Source organism: Cyclopterus lumpus, chromosome 24 (genome assembly GCF_009769545.1).
Source record: "Cyclopterus lumpus isolate fCycLum1 chromosome 24, fCycLum1.pri, whole genome shotgun sequence".
Taxonomy (NCBI): Eukaryota; Metazoa; Chordata; class Actinopteri; order Perciformes; family Cyclopteridae; genus Cyclopterus; species Cyclopterus lumpus.
Genome location: NC_046989.1, coordinates 9,553,390 through 9,571,601, shown reverse-complemented (window position 1 = coordinate 9,571,601; position 18,212 = coordinate 9,553,390). Strand labels below are relative to the sequence as shown.

Sequence of the window (18,212 nt, the reverse complement as noted above, 5' to 3'; positions counted from 1 at the left end):
CAAAAAAAATAACGTTAGCTTGCCAATCTAATGCTAAATGCATTCCTCTTTGCTTTAAAGAAATAGTTCAGCTGCCGTTGGATAGATAGAAAATGATTGTAAGCAGTGAGAGATGAGCAACGTAGAGCTTCATTAGTTATCCCTGTGCATGTCAGAGCCGCACTGCTGGTTTCCCACAGTCTGACTCTGACTCCTTGCAGAAGGACTGGGCTCCAGTGAGGTGACGTGAAGCAGCAGATCAAAACAGATTCAACTCGTCTTTGACCTAAGCCTCAGCCGAAATACAAATATGAGGTGTCTGGAAATATAAAAGAATGTATGAAGAAAAAATATCAAAACTATACTAATATCTTAAAACATGGTTTAATGCTTCATTGTATTATATAAAAACGACATAAAGGAAACGCTTGTGGGATGTAGTTGCGTATCAGCAGTGAATCTATGGAGTGACCCACTGGGCTTTCAACATGATTGATCACACTTTTCAGTGTAAAAAATCCCTGAAGGTCCTTGTTTCAAATTCTTAAAAGTTATTTTCTTTATGTAAATGATATGAACAAAATCTAACAATAAAACTAAAATACGTGTGTGTTTTGGAGACTGTTGTGTAAAACCTTCACTGCCCACATTTCAAATATAAACTGTACTAAACAAATACACTGCTGTAGATATATTTACTCACAAAACAGTTTAAAAATGTACGTGTGTTGGTTAGTACAGCAAATCATCTATTTAAACAAAAAAAAATTGGTACAAATTGGTATGAGTGGGCATGGTGGAGCAGGTTAACAGTCCTTTACTTCATAGTTTTGAAGCTGAATGGATGGCGAGCAGATATTTAAACCTCTGCTTTGTTCTTTGAGTGATCGGCGTGAGCCAAGCTCTCCTCATGCTCCTCCTCCTCCTCAGGAACCTGGAAAACATGTAATCCAAATGATTGGTCTGTAGCATAATAAAAGAGACCTACATAAAGCATGGGTCATATGGACATCGAACAACTATTGGCTGGTGTGCTGCCAGCTGGTGAGTTTACTAGCAGGAGAGAAAACTCTAATCTATGAATGAAATCTTGAATAATCTCGTACGATCCTAACCACGCGTATAATAACTTAAATAATGCAGGCTACTGCTTCTATTACTTGTGATGCTCGGCAGTCAAGAACTAGAGATAATATTCATGAGAAATGGGATTTCTTACCTCCCAGTATATAGAGTCATCATAGCAGTTCTGGTCTGGAGGCTGGCCCCAGAACGGCAACTTCATTATTAAACCTTGAAGAAGAAAAGGCATTGTTTGATTGCTCAGACTTTTAAAGAAATCACAAGAGGACAAGAGCACACACCCTGTGCTTATAGGAATGTAACTGTCGTGTCACGTTGATGACCTCAAATTTCATCTCCACCCACCTGTAACAACCCCGCCAACCAAAGCGAACCCGAGGGATGAAGCCAAGGCAGCAGCTTGCATGGCAGCATCACCTCTGAGGGGGAGGAGGTGGGAGGAGGAGGGGAGACGAGAATGTAAGCACTGACATTTAACTAAAGCATACAATTACTTTAAGGTAACAATACAAACATGGTTGTTTTTTGAGTTTCCAGAGAACATGCTATATAGTATATTGCGATAGAAAGCCCAGTATGTGTGTGTGTGTATATATATATATATATACATATACATATACATACATACATACACACACACACACACACACACACACACACACACACACACACACACACACACACACACACACACACACAGTCACATGTATATGTAAGATGTGTGGCTATAGGGATTGCCCTTACCCCTTTTTTTTCCCCAAAGCCACGGCCACAATACCAGCCAATCCACCGAGGATGCCAGGCATGCCGTGCAGATTGTGGACGCCGCAGGTATCCTGGATGCCCAGTTTGGATGCCAGGATGGGCTACAGAGGAGAAAAAAGGTCCCAAATTAGTGTCTATTTTAAAAGGTTAAACATACATTTACATTTTAAAGACAGCTGACAAAAGAGATGTTTGGGTCAGGATTAGTTATTTATTAGTCTACCTAATATTTTCTTGGTTTATTGTTGGTCAATAGATATGGTAACACATTTCCCATCACAGCTTTCAAGAGCCAGAGGCGATGCATTCAAATGTTAGTTTTGTCCGACCAACAGTCCAAAACTCTGAGATATTCGAATAACTATCGTAGAAGAGTAGAAAACCAGAAAACATGCACATTTGAGGAACTGAAACTAATACATTTTTGTTAAAAAATTACTGAAACGATTATGCCATCATTACTTTTGTAGCTGTTCTTTGGGGGGAAAAGATGAATCGATTAATTGACTAATCAAATATGTCATACATCTAAAATCAACCTTTTTTATGTTGCACCTTTGCTTTGACTCTCAACTTACAGTCAGGTACTTGAAGCCCAGGGTGGAGACGATGCCAGCCACTAATCCAATCAGCATGGCCCCAAATGGCCCGATGTTCATGTCAGCACATGTTCCCACAGCAACGCCACCGGCCAAGGTGGCATTCTGAATGTGCACCTGCAGTAAATAAATATATGTAAATAAGTATATGATGTTTTATTATTGATCTAGTGTTATTAGATGTGAGAAAATGGAAATTCTCTGACCATGTCCAGTTTTCCTCTGTGCTCCACAAGGCTGGAGATGGCGTAGGCAGAGAGCACACAGGCAGCCAGGGAGAGGTAGGTGTTGATCACTGCTGTGAGCTGAGTGAAGCCTGGCTCTGCTATGGCCGAGTTAAAACTGGGCCAGAACATCCACAGGAAGACGGTTCCTGTAGAAGAGGGTGATAAAGAAACCGCATTTGTATCAGTTAGTCTTAAAAAAATCTCATTCCTATCAAATCACACTGCAACGCACTTATATATTTAAGGATTCAGTTTTTAGTATCACGGCGCATGCTGCATAGCTATTTATGTCCACTAGGTGACATAAATCATACATGTTCAGGAGGCCGGTGAAGAACCAGTGAGGGAAGATTATTCAGCCAAATGAAACTCAGATGATATATTATGTTTGTTTGAACCTAACTGGCTCTTACCAATCATGGCAAACAGGTCAGAGTGGTAAACAGAGCCATCGTTATCATGTCCGTTTTTCAAACCCGGTCGGTAAAGTACTCGAGCCACTGCCAGGCCAAAGTAGGCTCCAAAAGCATGGATGATCATGGATGCACCAACGTCATTAGCCTGTGAAAGAAAAGGTGATGCACTTTATTCAAATTCAGGTTACACATTGAATTTTCATAATGCAGGAATCGACAGCGTACTTTGCTCATTTAGTTCATCAACACATGCACGTGTCATTGTTTGCTTACTTCGAGGACATTGGCCACCAGATGTTCATTGATGGAGAAGATGGTAATCTCCATTATGGTCATGATGAGCAGCTGCACAGGGCTGGTTTTACCCAGAACTGCTCCAAAGGAGATCAAGACTGTGGCTGTGCTGAAGTCTGCGTTGATTATTCTGCAGGATAGTGAGGAACACAAGTCTTTAGGAGAACATCAATTATAGGATGTAAGGAGAAGAGTGTCTCCAGACCAGCACAGTTCAACATTCAGCATTTACTGAACCTAAATCTGTTAGTTACTCAGCAGCCAACATGACAGGTCGTTGGTTTATTGAGAAGCTACTTAGTTTGTGATGTATGTATAACTGCATAAATGTTAATCAGGGAGTAACTGAAAAAAAAGGTGCACAGGAAGATTCATACTTTAAGATGTTAACTTTGATCTTGCCATCTTCCAGGTGCCAGAGACCCTGCATGAGAAGGCCCCACTGCAGGCCGAAGGCAGCCAGGAGTAAGTTGACGCCGACGCTGCTGAACCCATATCTCTTCAGGAACGTCATCAGGAACCCGAAGCCGATGAAGATCATGACATGGACATCCTGAAACACTGCAGACATGAGAAGGGAGGTCAGTTCTACTGCTTTGTTGTGAGAGGGCCACTTTAGCCTCAGCTAAATGCTCACATGGAATTTAATTATATGGGACACTTTCATGTTTCCTTTATGTTTCTTTTCCCCCTCCTTTAATTATAAATTAGACTTTGCCTGATATGGTGGTATTATTTTGACTTTATAGATGATTTATTGAGCAGTTGCTGCACTTCCCCTGAGTCTCTTCACTCCACAGGGGCTGTATTGTCAGCCGTGACCTGTCAGCTGCAAAAGCAATTCAATCACACTATGAATGGGATTCTGGGGAAAATGCTTTTGCTGTTTCTATTAAGTGCATATGATCTTAATACATTTCATTTTAGGTTGAGCACACACTTATCTATTGCTCTGTGTTAACAGTAAGACAAAGACCACAGGGTTTGGAATTTATTTAATCGTCAGTTCGTGGTGTTTTCACTATATTTTCAGCAATAAGAACACAAAACAAGGATCTATAAGAGGAGGTTATATGTGTTAAGGCATCATCCTGACAGGAAGTGGGACTCCTGTTTCCTAAAAGCCTTTACACTTGATAGATTGAGCCCTATATGTGGGAAATACATCACGGTGGAGGTGTGTGCAGGCTGAGAAACAATGTGCTGCATTCCCTATTGTCTAGACAGGCCTCTAGGGTTCGTCTCATCTCACAAAACTATTCCTTTAAATGACATTAAACATACCATTTTTTTGCATTACACATTATATTAATATGATTGTTGTTTGTTTATTAGAGAAACCCCTAACACTGGCATCAGTGCTTTCAAATTATGAAACAGACAATGAGCTACCAGTGAAACCAGTTTACACTCATGTCTCAAGTCATGTCTTAACTTATCTAAAACGACAATTGCATACGTACAGAAGATATGAGGAAAACAAGTACACATGCTACATTTCTACGGATCAAAAAATTAATTTAAATATTTCTGTTTGTCTACATATTAAACACAGAATATCTTGCAAGCACTTATGCAGCCACTTTAGAATGATAGTATGAGGGAGATTTAATTCATCCAGATCTATTTTCAAAAGCAATATTTTCAAGTCAGCTCATTTTAACAAAAAAAGTGAAAACACAAATATATCTATTTTGTTTGGCAGAATCCGAAGACGCTACAACGTAAATACTGTGTAGTGTTTTACTGGGTTTCTATAAGTGCTCAAACAAGTGTTTACTTAAACAGACGTTATACTGTAGGCTGCTTTAATCATTAACCAATCAGATAAAAACACAACTGCTCCAATCTTATGGAGTCATCGCGGTTGCTTGGCTGCTCCATATTCAAAATATTGTTTTTGTGGCTTTAGGGGGTAGTAATTAATGTTTTACCACCTACTACTTTAATCTGAAAAAGTACCCTATTTTACTCAGATAAAAATGACACAACAAAACAACACATGGCAAAGTTTTAACTTTGAGTATTTTATCATCAGTCTGTATTGAGGGATGATTAAAGTCATACCTCATCTGATCAACCCAACATTAAGTTCTCCAATGCTTGATAAACCAATCAATTACTGAGTCTGAATCTGCTTTAAGTATGCATGCACATACAAGGAATTTGACTCTATTACAATGTACTTACACATAAATATAAATAACACCAATGCACAAGGACAACAAAGCTGGACAGATGAAAGTAAAGAATAGACAATACTGTTTTATACACAAATAGGTGTAAACATAATGATCATATACATATATAAAATAATAATAATACAAATAATAAAATATGAAGTGTTCCTTAAGTTGTAAGCAAAACAAATGGTATATTGTGTCTGTATAATTTACAAAGAAAATAATAATCATGAAATGTGTGTTAATGATCAGCTTAAAAAGGTCCTGATGTGTACTTTTAGCGCTGCATAACATGTGTTCAGCACTGATATCGTCAGCAGCGCATTGACGTGTAAATATTGATTTGTCTCACATCCACAGAGCTGAAAAAACCTTGAACTTGTACTTCGACCCCCCTCCCAAACTCAGTCGGTTGACACAGACTTGCTTCTCTTGTAGTGTTTTCTATTTGTATTCTTCCAGTGAACAGTAGACATGAGGATGGGGAGGATGTAAAGCTGGAAAGCAGCCACAGAGTCTGGCACCACGCCCAGATGTTCGGTAACGCTCAGTAATCTCCTGAAGAACTGAGTGAGCCAATACGATAAAGAGAGAATCCCCTCAAGACCTGCAGCCATGCAGACTGGAGAGGAGGGATGCAACCGCTGCTAAAACATCAATTATGATTTCATTTTTTTAAATGCTGGAGCAGCAGATTCCCCAGTCCTCTTTAACAATTGAATTCTTCAAATCCACTCCTCATTAAGATAAAATGATTTTCCAAGAGTCTTAATTGGAAACACATGCAGGGTTTTTTCCGTTATTGACATTATTTTATAATTGATTTGAGCCGCCATTGCTTTAACTCACTCCAGAGCAGACCACATGTCTCTGCTTACACGTCTTCCTTTGATCCTGTAGCTACCGATGTCTGGTATGCCGCTCTCTTTGCACGCAACCACAAGTCTTCATGGTATCCAATTGCATTCTAAATGATCATGGCTCATTCAACACAATTGCAATTCTTGATACTTGATTTTTTCATTTGCAGATTAGTCCTTCAACAACATGAAGGTACAACATAATGGCTTATTGTTACCTCCCTTGGATATTGGTATGTGAATAATTTTTAGGAATGTTTAACATGGCAGCATCCACATTTTGGTGGGAAAACCGTATTAAACACAAAGCAGAGGATTAATGTATGTCTTCAAACATGTCTGGTGAAGACCGCAACACAGTGTGATCAAAAAGTAAAGAAGAAACCAAAATAGTGCTAGAAATTCTGAATGACTATAATGCCCGGCATTTTGTATCCTATCCTACTTAAAGTAGAAGATATACTCAGCTGATGGCCAATGAGCTAATCTCTTTGGAGCACACCTGCCCCACCCAATCATGAGCAGACGTTCAACAGCTGTGACATCTTAATGAAGATAAGTTGTCAAGATGGAAGCCGCTCTCTGCTCAATGAGTAACATAGTTTAATCAAAAACACAGAATTCTTCTCCCATATCTACCATCTGCTATTATTCTCTGTTATCTGTGTGTTTGGCACATTGATTTAAATCACATGTGACCTCCACTCTATGAGACCTGACACTTTTCCCTGTGGGATCCTCTTTGACTCTTCAGCTGCATGCGTATGAATAGACTTTATAAGAGATGGGAATGTGAACCCGTGACTCCTTATTGCAATCAGCAGACCTGTTCTGGAAACAGCCTCCAAATTCTTCAATTTCTGTTTGCAAATAATTGGCACATTATACCTTTAAAACAGAATTAACATTCTTCCAATGAAGGGAAGTTGGCCCTTTTCAGTTCACTCAACTCTTCAAAGAAGCTTGAAAATATGGGATATTTATAGATTGATTGATTGTTGATTTAAATCTTTTTTTAAATTCTTAGTTTTAGCATATTCCCCAACACACACAATTGTGTCATATTCTACGGAAAATCTGCACAACAATGACCTTTTTACTCTGTCAATAACACAACTTCAATGAAGGCAATGTGTTAGAACCATCTGACAAACATTTGATTATCCATTATTTGGAGTCTAGTGACCCAATATTGAGGCATCTAGTAACAGAGCATCCCTCTTTTAGCAGCCCCCCCCCCCCCCCCCCCCCCCCGTAGACTTACTGGGGTAGAGTTCCATGGGCTGTGCCGGTTCAGGATGAGTCTTATTGGAGTGTGCGTCGTGCCCGTGACCGTGACCTTTCCCATCATCATAGACCACAAACACAGCAAACAGGATAATGGTGATAATCTCCAAAGCCAAGGCCACAATGGGGAACTTCATCCTCATGTTGGTGGCGTACGCAGGCATCCTGAGACCGACTTATCTCTCACAGTCTCCCTATCTGTGTTTTTTTTAGCGGCAGTGCTGTGTGAAGGGAGAGAAGAAACTGGTGTCTGTTTTTAAACTGATGCTGGTTTGGTGGTGACCAATGACAGGGCAGAATACTGGGGCCTGGGTGGGGAACACCCCCCTCATGGACTTCGCTCTCGGGGATGGGTTTCCTCTCTGGGCGTCAGTGGACAAAGCAAAACACAAACGTAATGACAGTCGGCCAATGAGCGGACATGAGACAAATACTTAATGGCTGCTCCTTCCGAATCATTTTTCACTGTCAAAGTGTTGTTGACTTAACTTAAATGTTAGGACTGGTGCATTCCTTTCATGTCTTACATTAGAAAAAGAAAAGTCTTATACATGTTTACTATTTAGAGCTGTTGTTTGCTCAAGACAATATGCTGTGCCTCTCATACAATTTCAGTTTTTGAGATTTCTCTTTTGTCTGCTCTACTGATCACTGTTCCTCTTTCTTAGTGCAGAAGACTTTCGTATTCCCTTGATATTAACCCCTTTTTTAATGCATCTGCTTTTGGATATACAACTTAACTAAAAGTAGTAATACAACAATGTTTAAAATGACAAGTAAGTCCTGCTTTCTAAGTTTCTCACACAAATAAAAGTACAGAAGTAGCAGCAAAAAAGTATAAAAAGTAAAAGTACTTTTATGGTGTATGGACTGATTATAACTAATGCATTCATGTATAAGCATCGTTTTAATGTTGTAGCTGGTTGAGGTGGCGCTAATGTCCATAAATGCTTCGTGAATTAGTTTTTTCTATGTAGAATTCTGATTTGCATATCCAATTATAATATGCAGTGATAAATATACCCAATATAATTAATAAAATAAAATAGCCGTTTTATTGTCATTGCACACAGTCAGTACCAGAGCCACAAAATACAGTTTAGCATCTAACCTGCAAAAGGTAGAAAAAGTGGATATAGATATTTTAGGAAAGACTAATACACAGATTGAATAATAAACCAGTTGGTTACTAACGCTAAAAATGTATCTGTGCTAAATATATAATAAACAAAACAATAAACAAAGTATATAAAATTGTACAGTATAGATTATGGTATTTCTGTAATATAACTGCTGTGATATGTACAGCTTGAGTACACAATGTCTGTTATCTCAACTTTCCACCACTGAATCCAGGTGAGGCTGATGTGGCCCTCTGGTGCTCTGCTAGTTGCATCACGTTGCATCGACACTGGTGTTCCATCCATGACCCCGACAGACAGTGTGAGCTACTGTGATCACGTCGCATCATAGTTCAAGCCCTTCACATACAGCACATGCCTGTGCTTCCTTTCACACTGGAAACCATCCAAGTAATCTCCTCTGATTGGCTTGTAGGTCTTGATTCAGTAAATGTTTCCCCGTGGGACTGTGGTGAAAATCTGAGGCCTCTCAAAAAATGACCTCAGGCCAGAGGTCCTTCATTTGGATCCAAGAGCTTTATGAATGAGCAGAGTTGTTAATCACTGCCAGCAACACATTTCTGTTTGTCTTGGAGCTGAGCTCAGAGAATGTTTTCCCAGACCCTTTTGGGAAATTACTTCCAAATGTTGAGAGATATCAAAAACTCTGCAGCACTCCTGGAACTAATCCACTCGTGCTGAGCATGTGCTTTACTGGGTTTTGTTGTAATATTTGGCAGACGGTGGAGGCTTTTTCATTGGGCGGGGCCACTGATTTTACAAATGAGCTAACCGGCAAACACGAGAGGATTTGTGGTCCAACTGCTACGGTTATTCATTCATGACGGTCACAGATACTTCCTCATTTGCTTTCTCTTATTTTAGCTTGTTTTTGTAATTACATTTCAGTCTATTCATTACAAAACACACGGTGGTCGTTTGACATCTCACTTTTAACAAAAATAGATTATTTTTGCCTTCAGAGTCGCTCTAATCCTGGGAAATGTTTTCATAATGGTGAAACTCTAATTTGCAATTATTGAACCAATTATCATGTCTGTAGTTTCACGATCAACTTTTCTCCACTCAGTTGTAATCTGTCAGAGTTTTGACCAAGAGCCTGAGAACTGTTTATATAATCAACACTGTTCAATAAGAATAAATGCTCTGAGTCTCACATTTCTCAGCAGATCCCAGAGGTAGCAGTGCCCGAAGGTTGCTGCTTTACGTTTTATGACCTCCCTAAGAAGCATGATTGAGTGTCCTGATTAGACATTGAGACTGATAGTGGAAACATGCTTTTATTTAGCATACAGGAATCTGCAGGATGGGTGATACGTTTACATTTATTTGCTTTCTTTTCTAAAAAAAGATGAGAAGGCTCATGCATGCGCCTTAACTATGTAGCTACAGGCAGGAGACAATAGGCTATATTCACACTAATTCTTTGTGCATATGCAAGACAACTGTTTTGTTTCATAACATTGTGAGCAGCACAAATCCTTATAGAATCTGATCTATTCAATTCTGATTTGGGCCACTTTCACATGTCATCCTAAATCAGATACAGGTCAGATTGTGTGCAGGGCTACCTCACTCTGTGCAGTCACATCGGAAATCATGCGACTTTTACAACCTCTGAACAAAAGTAGCAGCCATTGCTCCACTAAAAGCCGTAATTAAAAGTTTGGCTCTTGCTCTCCTCGTTATTATCTGCTTATGAATTTGCTTGCTTTCCACTGCACATCCTCATATGAATGAAACATGAAGACTGACTTCAGTGGCCTCCACGAGCACCTCCGTAGGACAGTGTGTTGTCTTTTGTACATCTGGGTCAGCTCAGGACCGTGACCAGTTCACACAGGAATCTGTTATTGTAGCTCCTCTTGTCAGAGGCTGTTTGTATGACGTCAAATTATGGCTCCTTTTTGTTTTGTTGCACCGTCAGTCTTATATGGAATATTTAGGCAATTTCAACAAACAATCCCTATCATCGCTACTGGAAATACAAGTGTTGGCTTGTTTAGGTTCACAGAATCGGAGAACATTGAACACTTTGAACATTAAAGCCACAAAGCGGAGAGAAAAACCAGCTAAGCTAAACAGCTCATTTGTTTATCAGCACAAATCTAGAATCTAGCCTCCCTGTGAACTTTTAGAAACATTCCAGGAAAACCATTAAGCGATTTATCTCTGCTCGCTCACAACCACGTGAGTGAGCAGAGATAAATTGCTTAATGGTTTAAATCTGCTCCATAAAGCATAAAGCGTAGACTTGTGGAAAATAAACAAGCATTCAGGCCCAAATGAGCTCTATCCTTTGTCATGCAACATACATGACTACACAGACCTCTCTGATGTCCGGGCTGCTTTGAAACCACACTGTGTAGTTGATACTTGTTCACTTGGGCCATCAGTCACAGATGGAGTCTCAGTGTAGTGGCGAGACGACTTGGTGAGTGTGAGGGATCAGAGAGCGAAGGAGCTGGATGATGGAAGCCTACTTTAGTTTGCTTTAATTTTAAGCGTCAGGCCATTCCTGGGCAGGCTTTACTGCCGCATGTAAAGGTCGAAAGGTCAAAGGTCAAACTGAGGTTAAAAAATGTTGTGCTAATGATATCATTTTGATAAAAAAAAAAAAAAATCCAGGAAAAGTATTAGTTTATCTGAGCTGCTAGAGCAGATACTGTAGATTTATTTGACATTTATGATGAAAAAGTTCCGCTTATTTCTTGAAAAGTTGTACATTGGATGTCATAATTGAATTTATGAAATAACATTATTCTCAGTCCATTCACTCAGTGTTTCTACTCTTATGTCATGTGGGGGGCACCACCTTGCAGCTGATATGTGTGTATGGACTCTGTGTAGTTGTTTGCTCAGCTCTTTCACATGCAACGGTCAAGTCCACATGCATCGTTAATATTGCATGCCCCATCCTCAAAATATTCACTTTTTAACACTTCTAATGAGGACCAGCATATCCTCACAAGGAGTCCTCCTTTTGCTCTGCACACAGACCTCTGCAGTCCTGTGAAGCGACTCAGATCAACATCACATTCCTTGGGAGGATTCCTCCATAAGGAGATATGTATGTGGCTGATTGGAAACAGGCCAGTTGGTGTGACAGACAAAACCCAGGTCTTTTCTTCTCATCAATCTAAACTGTCTTTTGTTTGGTGGGGTAACATCTCAAACAGGTTTTCTACATACATACGCGTTGGCAAGCGTTATCACGCGTTATCACTCGAGCTCTGCACAAGCAATATTTTATATAAGCCAGACTGATTTATGAGACCTAATAACTACATGCAGGGGAGTTGCTCGAGTGAGGTTGACCTTGCTTCAAAGTGAAGTTGTGGAGATACTTCCACGTCTTCTATGAAGCCAGTGCATCCACTGGGAAACCTTTGTTATTGCTGTTTCTGTTTTCAATCTGTTGCAGGTTCATAGCAGCGCTGCAGGTTTGCTCTGCCTGCGGAGCTCAGAATGCCAGAAGCTGAAAAATACTGCGTGTTTGACTAAGATACCTTGTATCTGTAAAAGTAACTACGCGTCTATTGAGCCGTAGCTGTGAGTTTACAGTGATACTGGATAGAGAACTAATGTCCACTGAAGGTCAAGCATTTTATTTCATATACTTTTTCATGATAAGAAAACTGAGCTAATATAACTTCCTGGATCATATAGCCACACAAACATCTCCATAAATTCAATAGGTAAATAGTAATCCCTAGTCATAATGTATGAAAGTGCACCATATGTGTGCAAAAATGTTACATGTTGCACCATTTTATGGTGAACAAATCAATCCTCAAACTGCTTTCAAAGAACCAAATTAGCTTGATGAGAATAAACAGGATTATATTAGCCTGATAACAGCATGTTATGAAGAACAGAGGACTTCATAACAAGGACTTCTCTACATAGAAGACCAGAAATATTGACCTAAACAATATAATACAGTTGAACATATTGGGTGTCCCTCTGTGACATAGTTGAAAATACTGAATGCACCTCACCAGAGGTCAGGGCCAGCTTGGATTATAGAGCAGATAATGTTTAGTGTTCTGCTCAAGGACACTTTGACAGGTATGAATGTGTCGCCGCTCACTGGGATTTAAGTTATGAAACTGTGTCTGTGCCCACTGTAGTGAGTCTCAGTCTGTGTCAATACCACTCTCCTCTCAAGTACTACACCTGAGAAACGAGCATGGAATCTCTTGGAAAATAAACACATATTTGGGGATTAGACACTGATGGGATTGTATTCCTATATGTGCGGTACATATTTCACATTTCCAGCTGCAGAATTCTAGTCTACTCGGTTCTTTGAGACAGCAGGTGTTGAAAGTATTGTGACGACAAATGTAAAGAGTTAATATTCCCCAAAAACGCGGCCTGCTTATTTTCTGTAAACATTTTTTGTCTTTTTCCTGCTCTCCATGTGTCATTATCTGCATGTGCAACTGCAGCCATTTGAGCTGAGTGTGATGTTACACACGGAGCCAGGGTCAGTATGCCTACGGGGGTCAAAGAAGCAGTCGACATTAGACGCTCTGTGGGTGACTGCTGTTGAAGCTAAAGATGAAAAGCATGGGGGAGAGGAGAGCTTGTCTTTTCTCAGAAGAAACCATAGAAGACCAGACTAAAAGGCCCAGGCTGAAGAGTTTGCAGTAGAGATGGCATTTGATGTCTGTCCCTCATACAAATCCTTACATTTTGTTCAGAAAAATTATTTCTAAAACAAGTGAGACATTTTTCACTACTATTTTTCCACTTGCTAATTACAAAGATAACTATTATTATAGAAAATATGTGTTGTTTTGTAATATTTCATTTCCCTTATCCCAGTAACATTTCCACATTGTAAAGACCAACTTTCAAGTCAATCTGCAAATTTCCATCCATCCATCCATCCATTTTCAATACCGCTTATCCTCATTAGGGTCGCGGGGCGCTGGAGCCTATCCCAGCTGACATAGGGCGAAGGCAGGGGACACCCTGGACAGGCCGCCAGTCCATCAAGGGCACATGTAGGGACATACAACCATTCACTCTCACATTCACACCTATGGGCAATAGCCCGGAGAGAACCCACACTGCCACGGGGAGAACATGCAAACTCCACACAGAAGGACCGCTCCGACCGGGAATCGAACCCGCGGCCCTCTTGCTGTGAGGCGACAGTGCTAGCCACTACGCCACCGTGCAGCCAATCTGCAAATTTGATTATGTTATATTAAAAAAAATAAATAAATAAAAAAAAAAAAAAAATCTGCAAATTTGATTATGTTATATTAAAAAAATACAAAAAAGAAAATGAATGCAAATGGCTGATCCTCTGACAAGAATAAAGTCCTCAGTATGCCAATCTTACCCTTACATTTTTGATATTTGGATATATGATCGTAATGCTAGAGGAACGCTGATGTGGTCATGGACCAAATTGTTGTTCAAAGAGAAATTTTGAGTTGAGAATGATGCTTGACTCCGTGTATCCCCTTTGTGAGACTTTGGATCCTGGAGGGTAGAACACTTTGTACATTTAAAGTTGGAAGCATCTGGTGAACTTTGAGTGCAACATTAGGGGGCCAGAACTGTGTACTCTCATAAACAATGTTATCCTAAATACATTGATTGTATAAATATGCATGGTGATGAGACAGCAAAAAAATCCCAACCTCAAAGCATGTTAAACGAGATGGGTCTGTGGTCAAGAGGGTTGCTGACATCGGCCCAGACCCCTGTTGCTAAGGGTGACTCTCTGCCCTGCAGACCTCATGAAAACTGCAGTAGCTGTTGACATCAGCCAGCCAACTTTCACATGCAACCTGAACAGCTGTGTCAATCTCATCCATTGCTAATTTTGTGGATGTAGCTAGGTAGCTAGCTAGCATATAGGAAGATGACCCCATTCTTAATCCTGCCTACAATGCTCTGGTTGGCCGAAATAGCCATCAGTGAACGAAACATCAGACTTGAATCGCGATCCAGAGGCCTGGAACCCTAACCCACAGGCTGGGAATCATCCTCTTAGGACCACGACTACATTCAATAGCAATCTGGTCTGTAGCTTTTGAGAACTCTTGCTCTGAGATTGCTCGGACATCCTCATGCGCCATCACTAGAAAGGGAAAAACATATCACACAAGATTAATTTAGGCCTCCACATTTAATTCCCAACACCGCTGATGCGGCATGGGGGTGTGAACTGGAATGGCAAGGATGATAGTGCATAGACACTCCTCCTCATTCCCCCTGAAAATACCCCACCCCTTGTTTCCTGTGGCTGGGGCTGAGGGGAACAGTTGCACACCCTGATAAGCCTGCTCGAAGGGAAGCCTGTGCACGCTGGTAATCAGCATGTTAGATGCTAGCAATCAAGAACAATTACAAGCTCTCATCATGTTTATGTTGTGGCCCTTTTATGCTATTTAAGTGAAGGGCAACTGTAGAGCATCCCGTAGTGTTTCACGTCACATGGTTAAGGGGGCACTCATCTGATCGAATTTGTTCAGATGAGATGAAAATAAACTAATGGCAACATGTAGAGGCCAAATAGAAAGAAATGTGAGCTTTTATAAATACCGTTCTGTCATTCAAACGTTGAATCTTTGCAACACTTTCTCTCACGCCAGCACCTGTGTACCTAAAAGGCCTCGTAAACAACAGCAGATGCTGATAGGCAGCAATGTTTGAAAAAGGCTGAGAGCTCTAGAATGCTCAACAGGTGTGTGCCATGCCTATCACGTTACTGCGGGATTTGAAACGGGCACCAGTCAAAGTAGACAGAGGACCGTGAGTACAGTATGAACGCTGTGGAACCACATGTGCAACATGCGGAGAACTTCCAGTAGATGTGCAGTAACTGACCCTCTGATGCTATCATGCTTTTTAAAGAGGTGTGGTTGTTCCTGGAGGGTTAGATATTTAAATAAGTTAAACTTTCAGCAGTATGGCAACACATTTTGGGCATTTAAAAAAGATTTAAACAGAATAGTCATTGTCTGGTAATTAGAATGATGTAATAGTTTGATGGCATTAGCTGGTTTCCTGTGTAGGTTTGGCTTCACGAAGACCGTATATGTCTACAAATGCATTTCAACCCATGCTTACTGTTTACAGATACGTTGTAGTGCCATGGGACTTCTTCCATTTGCTTGCACACAGAGATAAATCTTTGCTTTACTTTCTAGTTTCCTCAATTATAAAGATAACACCAGCAAGTTGTGGTCCCAGGCCACCGCAAGTATGAAATGTATGATAACACTCATTAACAGTTCTTCTGGTAGAGAAAGTGACAAGAAATGCATCGAAAGAGCTAGACTTGAACTCAGTGTCCCTCTGAAGCCACATCTTCTTTTTTCATTTTTAAATGTCAAGCTAATAGAAAAGTGCATAGCAAAGTGACAGCATGAGCACTACCGCTGTTGTTTTTTTGTTTTTGATTTCCCCACAGTGTTTCTCTGTTTAGATCCTCCAGTCTTGAAGGAATAGCCTGTCATATTATTGTTGGATGAAAGCCTTTGGTCGACCGCGCTTCGGCTTCCTCAGTAGTACATCCTGATGCCATGCTGCATTTTAAACATAGAGCCTCCCCACAGTGATGTTGTAATTGCTTTATCTAGCGCAGGCTTCTTTAAATGACGCCTAATTGAGGGTCTTCACCGCACCCTTTCCTCATGTGGCTCCATGTGGCAATCAACCTGCTACGTTATCACCGCATCTTAATAAAAACTAAAATGATTGGACCACAACCCAGGACTTCCCATGAAATAGGAAAACGAGGGAGGAGGGATGCGGTAGAAAAGCAACCGAAAAGAAAAAAACATCCTGACCTAAACAATGTGGAGTGGGCTTTCAATACACAGGATGTAGAGAGAGATTGGTAGTTTGAGGCATGTCGGTGAAGTAGAAAAGGGATGGAAAAAGAGAAAATTACTTGTCACGCAAACGACAGAGTAGACCACACAGCAGGGAGGAGCTTCGTGTATATATGATATGATTAACGACTACAGTATTTAAAACATTTACACTCTGAAAGAAAGTCCTTGGCATCCAGTAGAAACACAGAACAGTCATGCAAGTTTCAGCTGTGTAATGAAATCCCTCGTGAAAATATTGATTTAAAGCAATCAAGCATAATCAAAGAATTTCCAGCAGTCACATGAAACAGAATAGATGTTGAATTTGTCTTTTGTATGATGATCCAGCTGTTTTAAATGCTTCCCCACATGTTAGTTATTATAGGAGGCATGTTAATTACATAAGACCTAGACACAGATGTAGTGTAGGGTGCGTTTACTGTACATGGGAAACCATATGTTTGTTCTCTCCTCTTGAAGCTTTTCTCCTGACAGTTTAACACCTCAAGCCAGATCCGTGATGGAAACACCGATAAATCTGACCGTGTTTGGGTTGTACTTGGAAGGTATGTGTTTGTATATGTGCGTGGGCATTCAATGTTGGTTGACAGTTTAGGTCGCAGTGAGGCTTATTGAAACGTACATACTACTAGCGATGCTTATTCTTGTGCCACTAAAATGACGTTAACATCAACTTGTACCAGAAAAGCATCATTTAGGTCTTTGTAGGGAAATGAGGACTTATTGTACAGATAACTCCTCACTTAAACTTCACGATTCAGCTATTTGTAATGGAAATGAACCTTTCCAATCTCCTTTAGGGAAAACTAGTGTGATGTCGAAACACTTAAAAGTATTTATTAAACAGAAACTTGGAATAATTCCATTGAATGACCAGAGCTCCACACCACAAATGGTTAGGAGGTCTGACCCAGGAAGACAGTGCAACATCGTCTTATACAGTCATAATTATTGATGAAAGGTTATTTTGTGTACAATTTGTTTTTGAAATTGGCACTTTTCTTAGAATTGAAACAGCTGGCCTAACTTGCAAAATATTAACATTTTCAGTTTAACTTGTTCTTCTTGAAGTCACTGGGAATTCAGAAATACTTAAAGTTTTGAGTAAAATGTGTTTATTTGTGCGAGTTTAGCATGAATAAATGTTCCCATATGCCTTTGTTTGTTCAAAGTGTTGCAATCAGTTGATGTCATTTTTTTAAATATAAAAGCTTCATACACACTTTACTCTGCTTTAATGCCATCATTTGCCACACTACCTTTTATTGCGCCTAGCAGAATGGAGCAGATCCTGAAATGAAATTGAAACTGAATTAAGAATCCACTTTGAATTTGAGAATTGATTTTGATCATGAAATATTGAAAGATTGCTAGTTTAATAAGTAAATATCGTCATATAGTCACTCCAAGTAGTTGTAATGGTTGAGAGACTTCACTAGTTTGAAAACAAGCAAGTATAGTGACTAAGACCTTATTAAGGACTTTACAGACAAGCGTTTGCAAATAAGA

General features: G+C 40.0%; 1 protein-coding gene across 1 annotated transcript; it reads right to left on the bottom strand.

Moving 5' to 3' along the window:
• Nucleotides 1-344: 344 nt before the first annotated feature.
• Nucleotides 345-7,940, bottom strand: rhag (Rh associated glycoprotein). The gene is made up of 10 exons (XM_034527583.1): nt 7,671-7,940; nt 3,741-3,924; nt 3,343-3,493; nt 3,067-3,214; nt 2,633-2,799; nt 2,406-2,543; nt 1,807-1,928; nt 1,408-1,481; nt 1,199-1,272; nt 345-913 (listed from the first exon to the last, which is right to left on the bottom strand). The coding sequence occupies exons 1-10, from the start codon at nt 7,855-7,857 to the stop codon at nt 839-841; spliced, it is 1,320 nt and encodes a 439-aa protein (XP_034383474.1). The 5' UTR covers nt 7,858-7,940; the 3' UTR covers nt 345-838.
• Between the last annotated feature and the right edge of the window lie 10,272 nt (nt 7,941-18,212).